At 50.2% G+C, this 7,407-nt stretch overlaps 1 protein-coding gene across 3 annotated transcripts; it reads right to left on the reverse strand.

Annotated features, from left to right (window-relative positions):
• Positions 1-71: 71 nt before the first annotated feature.
• On the reverse strand, positions 72-5,743 carry LOC123139896 (serine/threonine-protein kinase PCRK1). 3 transcript variants are annotated; one of them, XM_044559604.1, is made up of 6 exons: positions 5,222-5,743; positions 4,171-4,592; positions 3,353-3,613; positions 3,074-3,196; positions 970-1,522; positions 72-685 (listed from the first exon to the last, which is right to left on the reverse strand). In XM_044559604.1, the coding sequence occupies exons 2-5, from the start codon at positions 4,573-4,575 to the stop codon at positions 1,001-1,003; spliced, it is 1,311 nt and encodes a 436-aa protein (XP_044415539.1). In that variant the 5' UTR covers positions 4,576-4,592; positions 5,222-5,743; the 3' UTR covers positions 72-685; positions 970-1,000. The 3 variants fall into 3 exon arrangements, with proteins under 3 accessions (XP_044415539.1, XP_044415538.1, XP_044415537.1); XM_044559603.1 differs by lacking the exon at positions 72-685 and having other exon boundaries at positions 728-1,522; positions 4,171-4,589; XM_044559602.1 differs by lacking the exon at positions 72-685 and having other exon boundaries at positions 728-1,522; positions 5,222-5,742.
• Positions 5,744-7,407: the final 1,664 nt, after the last annotated feature.

Consider the following 7,407-nt stretch of genomic DNA (forward strand, 5'->3'; position numbering starts at 1 on the left):
CTCCCGCCGGTTCTTCGTCGACAGGCGAATCGGGCGACCGGTCAACCGGTCCGATTCGCCGAAGCCGAAAGGAGCCCCACGGTTGCTGCCCACCACAGGGAGATCTGCCCCCAATTCTGCTCCACCCATATGCACCATGTCACCGGAGAAAAGTTAAGTTGGGGAGGAAGGAGATGTTGTCATGATGGAATAGAATGGAATGGAAAGTGTTCACTGTGCAGAAAGTAACAGAATTTCTCTGCCTCCAGCCAACAGCACAATCTACAGGCTACGGCTACAGGGGAACAGCAGAAACTCTTTTCTTGTCCGGCGAAAATTCGCCACCGGCATGACCTTTGCCGGATTATTAGCGGTGGAGATTTTGGTCATCATCTATTCTCTTGTAACAAATGATCAACCATGTGGACAGTCCGATCGAAACATCGGGCTGACTTGTAGCCTCCTCTATGAATGTGCTAGCACCAAGAAATTCTCCCAGTTGCACAAGGGGGTCTCTTTCTGATGTGAGCATCCGGGTCTGGGTCTTATCTGAGCAAAAAGGATGGCCGGCAGGAATGTACCTGTACCACCCAGCACCAGATATTCGGATCATTCCGCATCGAGCTCGCGATAAGGCGCATCCTCCGATTGGTGGGCAGAAATCCACTAGGTTCAGGTCACATCTTGCTTGAATCTGAATCATTCCCTGCATACAACCCTTTCCACATGAAAAATGACAGGTTTTGGGTTTTGCACAAACAATATTAGTACTCTCTATTCTGCTAGCAATAAGAGTTCACAAGATGGAAGAGCTGAAACTGGACCAAAAACGCAAACGACCTACCGATTCACAATCTTGCAGCTCAGACCAGAGTAACACACAAAACAAGACGGCTCAAACATAAATCTACAGGACCAAAAAGTTACACGCTGCAGCGCAAACCGCGCACACGTTACGAACTTTATATCTCTATGAACAGCTATACTTACAGTCACAGGCAGGAGGAGGGTGGCATCCATTTCAGCAGGTCTTTACGATCTCAGGTTTCCAGCCCCGCCACACGATCTGGCGGCACCCGAACTTGAACTCCTGGAGCCTCCTCTTCAGCGACCCTTTCTTGGTCCGCTTCGCGCCCGGTCCGGACACCGAGCCATGGTAGTGCAGGGGAGGCTCCGGGGGGCCGACCTCGACGCTGTCGACGATCTTCTGGACCATTTCATACACCTCGCTCATCTTCGGGCGCGTCTTCGGTAGCCGCAGGAGGCAGCGGTTTGCCACGCCGGCCAGCTTTGTCATGGACTTGAGGTCGTAGTGGCCCTCAAGACGCGGGTCGACGATGATGGGGAACCGCTTGACGTCCGAGATGTACGGTTTCACCCAGTCCAGGAGCTTCTGCTCGCCCTTTGGGCGGTTCCGATCGATGGGACGCCGGCCGGTGATGAGCTCGTAGAGGAGCACGCCGTAGCCCCATATGTCGCTTTTTGCGGTGAGGCGCCCGGTTTGCATGTATTCGGGCGCGGCGTATCCTAGAGTTCCAACGATCTGTTGAACCATAAGTATTTAATGTGTTAGTTTATGGAATAATAGAAGTTAGTTAAGATGGATGATCAAGGAAGTATCAAGTTGAAGTTGTACTAGGAACTAAACAAACTGGCAAGAAGAGAACAAACTTCACAAAACTAGTTCGTGGAGAATCTCTGACAGTTTCTAAAGGGAGCTAAAGCAAGCACTTCAGGGGGGTACCATGTGACTATTGCTTAGCCTCACATAGTGGGATCCATGTGTCATAAAAAGAAATAACATGATTTTCTTTTGTGCAAAATGTATTATTAATGAAAGCAGGGTATAACCAAACTAATGTCTTCCTAACGAAATACCAGCAAGTTCTTTGCCAAATTCTGGCGCAGGAAAGCATGCAAATCACCCGAGTTGTTATGGTAGTTAGGATGGATACTTTAAAACCGAACTCTTGTTACTTGTAGACGCAGTTGGCTTTATCTGAAGAAGAGAGACATGATTCCTTTAATGGACATATCATTTTGGCTAGTGCTGCACTGTGAAGCTGCTAGAAGAAACTTATATAGCTCTGACTAACGCTTCAAGCTGAAGTACTCACTCCTTTCCAGGACTTCAGTTTTAATTTTCAAAAAATTAAGAATATGATTGTTGAGCACTTCAGAAACTAAAACATGCACATTTAAGCATCCACACCATACACCGAAACAATTATACCATTTGAAGTGGAGCAACTGGGTATCCATTTTCCAACTTCATTAAAAAGGACCATGTTTTAGGAAAAGTTATCTCGTATACCATTTTCCAATTATAGTTCAAAGTTGTACTAGGAACTAAACAAAGTGGCAAACAAGGGAACAAACTTCATAAAACTAGTACATGGAGAATCTCCTACAACTTCTAAAGGCGGCTAAAGCAAGCACTTTAGGGGAGCTCCAGGTGGCAGCGCACACAAAGCTACTCCTGCTTAGCCTCGCACAGTGGGACCCATCTGTCATAAAAAGAAATGACATGGTTGTCTTTTGTGCAAAATACATTTTTTTAACGAAACCAGGGTTCTGTACTCTATACCCAACTAACAAAATAATAGCTCAATTAAGACATGGTAATATATGTCCAGCAGATTCTTTGCCAAAATTTCCAGCTTAAGCTCACAAAATCACTACTCTTGTCGCTTGTAGATATAGCTGGCTTTGTATGAAAAAAGAGAGGTGCATTCTGAAGTATTCAAGCTGAAGTATTCACTCTTTTCTATGACTTCAGTTGTAATTCTTGAAAATTTAAGAAGTTGATTGTTGAGAACTTCAGAAACTAAAGGTACACATTTAAGTATCGATAGCATACACCGAAACAATTATACCATTTGAGGTGGAGCAACTGGGTATCCATTTTCCAATTCCAACTTCATTGCTATCAAAAGGGAACCGTGTTATAGAAAAGAAACATCTTGGCACCATGAGTATCCACATCTTTAGAACATCATACACTTTGCAAGACCAATAATTTTAAAGAAAATGGAACGGAATGCTGTCAGAGCACATTACTACAAAAAAATTCTGGGTCCGTATATGTGCGTACCGCTGTGGAGACATGGGATAGCCCTTCTTGTGGTCCATGCCTAGCCAATCCGAAGTCCGATAACTTTGCATTCCAGTTCTCATCTAATAGAATGTTAGATGTTTTCAGGTCTCGGAAAATAACCTGCATGCATATTGAAACAGGTAAACAGAGTGCGACTTTCTGTACTGCATGTGTTCCTTATTTTGCTGAGTGTAATCAAGCAGTGATGTTGATACCAGACAAATGTTTCACATTCAGTTAGTTTTTGTATTGATCAGCAGAAAGCAAATGAGTTACCTGAAAGTCCATCTCCTCATGCAGATACTTGAGCCCGCGGGCAGCATCAAGAGCTACTTTCAATCTCATCGGCCATGATAGAGTAGAAGTTGACCTACTTGCCAAGTGGTCATCCACGCTTCCGTTGGGCATGTATTCGTATACCAGAAGCCGCTGCATTCCCCGCTCATCGTCATCCGCGCAGTAACCTATTAGTTTGACCAGGTTTGGGTGCTCTACAATCCCAAGCACGTTCATTTCTGTTAACCATTCCTTCTGCCCCTGAAGAAAGATGAATAATGATATATTAGGAACCCCAAACTAGTGGCTCAAGCTAGATTACAGTGCAAGTGACTTCAGAGGGACTCATCAAGCAAGTTGAACTGAAATGCTGGAATAATATGCTCGGTGCTTTGCTCGAGTACTGCTACGATTTGTTTACAACTTTAGATTAGCTGTTGTTGTTGTTCCTGTATGCTGGCACTGGTTGACTCACTATACCCTAAGCTAAACTAGAACAACATGCAAGTATAATACTAATGGAATGTGATGCAAGGAATTTCACAAGTATAAACTATGCCGCATTTCCCGAAACAACCAGGGCCTACTGAATGGATTGTTCTCTAAACAAATAATTAGTTTAGAAATCCTGGATTGGTTTCAAGATGCAGAGTTTGAAGATGCAGAACCAGACCAAATCACATTTGTTGTTACGAATGAGTAATATAAACTCCTTTTGGTAATGCATACAATTGGACTGTAAGATATACTGTATATATATACAGTGTGTATATGCTATCTGACAATAATACAGTACAGGACAGTGAGAGGGAACTTGCCTGGACTCCCTTGCGATTCAGCTGCTTGACGGCGATCTCGACGCGCTCGGCGGGGTCGTCGTCGGAGCCCTTGATGACGCCCCGGTAGACGCAGCCGAAGCCGCCCTCGCCGACCATGAGGGAGCGGCTGAAGTTGCGGGTGGCGGCCTTGAGCTCGGGGAAGGTGAAGACCCGGAGGTTGGCGGGGCGGTCGGTGAAGCTCGGGTACTGCGTCCGGCGGATGGACTCGGCGCTCATGTCGGAGGCGTTGATGGAGTTGAGGTCGGAGCCGGAGCGCGGGTCGCCGCGCTCCGTGGACTCGGTGCTGAAGGAGCGCACCGAGGCCGACATGGCGCCGCTGGGGCCCGTGCGCCGGTCGTCGTCCCTTGACTTGGCGTCCCCGTGCAGGAACGGCAGGCACCTCATCGCCGCTGCTGCTGCTGCTGCAATGGAATGGAATGCGGTGGGGATTCGGTCAGTCAGTCAGGGGAACATGGTCGGTGCTTTGCTTGGAACATCACGAACACAAATCTGAAAATTCAGGTTTGGGGAAGGATGGGTAGCATTTTGGCAAGCAGGTTGTGTTGTCAGACAAGAAGGGATTCAGAGTTCTGAACTGAAAATTGATCTGTTTTCTTTTCTTCAGGCAGTGTTTCTTACAGATAGATTCAGTAAGGATACACGGACGGAATTAGCAATACAGTAGCAGGAATTATGAGCGTGGCTTGTGTGAATTCAGCAAACGAAACCATCCAAGAAGTGGCACAGATGAATGACAACTAGTAGTAGTAGAACAAATCTGAATTCTTGCCGTCTTACTGCTGCTACTAGAAGGTAAAACCTTGATTTCACACCGAACTGAGCTAAGCTAAACGCACGCGTGAGAGCAGAGTCTGCAGGCCGGCGAGCAGGCGCGATAATCCAATTGATGGAACCTCTGCTCTGCTAGTTAATCACCCCCCCTGCCGAACCGAGCCGCGGCCGATCTCAGGCCATGGAAGGACGGCAGAGCGGAGCGGAGCGGAGCGGAGGCGGGGGTAGTGAGTATAGAGGATGAGTTGCGGCGACGAACCTTTGGGGTGCGATGGGTGCGGTTGCTGGCGACGTCCGGGCAGTCGCGACGAGGGGAAACCCCGGCAGCAGCGGGAGCAGGAGGCCTCGGGGCCGTGGGTCCGATGCGGGCAGGAAAGGAAGGAAGCGACGGGGAAAGGGGGCGAGGAGGGTGATGAGAGGCGCACGCACGCGGAAGCCGAGGAGGGGATGGCTGAGTGGACTGACGGCGAAGGGAAAGGGAATGGAGCAGCCCGGTCAAAGCTGGGTTGGGACCTGGGAGGGAGGGAGGGATGGATGTCCTGGACGGGACGGCTGGTGTCGTCTCTCACTCTCACCACCTAGTGAGGTGAGGAACGAGGAGGAGGAGGAGGTGCAAGGGGGGATGGATGCCCCTAGACCTGGCCCTGCCTGCCGCGCAAGTGGGGAGTGGAGGAGGAGGAAGAAGACGAGGAGGAGGGAGGACGAATTCTCTGCGGAGTGGTAGTCTTGGTCGTCGCCGCCGTTGTCTGGCTTGGTTTGTGAACCTGTGGGGCAACGCCAACAACCAACGAGGCTGGCTGACGGGATCTCACCTCAGGCTCAGGGGGAGCACGAGGAGGATGCCGCCAGCATAACGATTCACTTTATTTTATTTTTTGCATTTACACTGCAAGATATGGATAATCATGGAGTATCCAGCGAGCAGTGACCGTCCATCATCACCTTCACTTCATCAGCCCCAGCGGGCAGCGAGCACAAACGGGTCTATTGGCTCTCACCGCTCACCACATGCACACGCACCCTAAAATCCGCCGCTGCCGTCTCATCTTTAGGAGGGATCAAAGGCCTTACTGCCGTCCGTCGATGCCAAACAACGCCACCACCCTACGCGCATCCATCGCCAAGACTTCACTGTGCCACATCCTCGTTGGTGCGGTAGACGCAACACCGCACCACCAATTGGCTCCTCCAGCCAACACCTGCTCCAAAACAACGCCCATAGGAGAGAAAACGACACCTAAGGAGCCGGCATCATCTGATCCTGGAGACCCGGACATAGGGTTACCCCTAGAACAGCCCGAGCGGGGTGATGCAGAATGCAACAACGATGTGTCGACAAGGAAATGACGTAAAAAACGCTGCCATCGTCTGCCATGACCCAAGTCGCCACGATTTTCATCGACATTTGCGCCACCTCGACTCCGCAGTTGACCGGATTCGCGTGGAGCCGCGCCGTGAAGACGCACGCAGCCACTGGAACTTCGGTAGATGACCTTCAGCCGCCTCTCACTGACTCTTCCGCACATCACCGACCGGCCAAGGGCCACACCGCGACGGATCTGAACATGGATCGAATCCTTGACCACCGTCACCAACCATCGCTTGAGAGCACGCTGGAGACCGATCGGCACCGACCTTTTGCCATGGAGGCGAGCGCCCCCACCCGACCAGGAAAGTCTGCCGTGGCTGCCCGCGCTCGGTGGTCTAGCGGCCACTACCCGCCTCCCCGGAGAGGATCCCCCCATCGATGGCCAATGAGATCGTCGGCCGCCGCCCCCATCACGGGCACCACGCGGCCTCCGGGAGCGGCGAGGTGGAAGCGAGCGAGAAATTAGAGGAGGGTGACGGGGGCCGGCTAGGGTTGAGCTCTCTTGATGCCTGATTGGTACGGCCTTGATCACGCGATACAAACTTGTTTCTTTTGGCCGAGACGCGAGCATCAGCGTGGCATTCACGCGATAAGCAAAACTTTGTTGACTAATTAATCAGCGCTGTAATGATTAATTAGTGAGATGCTTAGCAGCAAGCAACACTCCCGTCCCGTGTCCCGTCTCGTGTGTACTCACCTCCCTTTTGTTCCAGCCTTCCAGGTTACTACACTTGTAGTACGACGGTGGCGTTGGTTTTTTTTTTTTTGAGAGAGACGGTGGCGTTGGTTGGTGGAAGGGGAGGTGGGAAATTCGGCGCACCGATCAACCACCCCAACTAGCTGCCTTTTCTGTACTGCATGGACACACACACTCCGCATTCATCTTCCACCTCTTCACATCCATCGTTCTAACGCTTGGAAGCCGCGTGTACCTTCGTACGTACGATCTTCACATGAAAAAGAAGACGAACATCACAGGTTGAAGTTGATTTGCACTAGCTGTACTGTACGTGGCGGCCAGACGAGCAGCTGGACAGCGAGCGAGATGTAGCTAGCAGCTCCATCGATCCACTTTG

The sequence above is a fragment of the Triticum aestivum genome, chromosome 6B (assembly GCF_018294505.1).
Source record: "Triticum aestivum cultivar Chinese Spring chromosome 6B, IWGSC CS RefSeq v2.1, whole genome shotgun sequence".
In the NCBI taxonomy this organism is placed as follows: domain Eukaryota; kingdom Viridiplantae; phylum Streptophyta; class Magnoliopsida; order Poales; family Poaceae; genus Triticum; species Triticum aestivum.

Coding starts and splice junctions, on each gene's coding strand:
- LOC123139896 (XM_044559604.1), bottom strand. CDS start 4,575: ATGAGGTGCCTGCCGTTCCTGCACGGGGACGCCAAGTCAAGGGACGAC. Junction 3,614..4,170: donor TGAATCGCAAGGGAGTCCAG/GCAAGTTCCCTC, acceptor ATCTTTCTTCAG/GGGCAGAAGGAATGGTTAAC. Junction 3,197..3,352: donor ATGAGGAGATGGACTTTCAG/GTAACTCATTTG, acceptor ATATGCATGCAG/GTTATTTTCCGAGACCTGAA.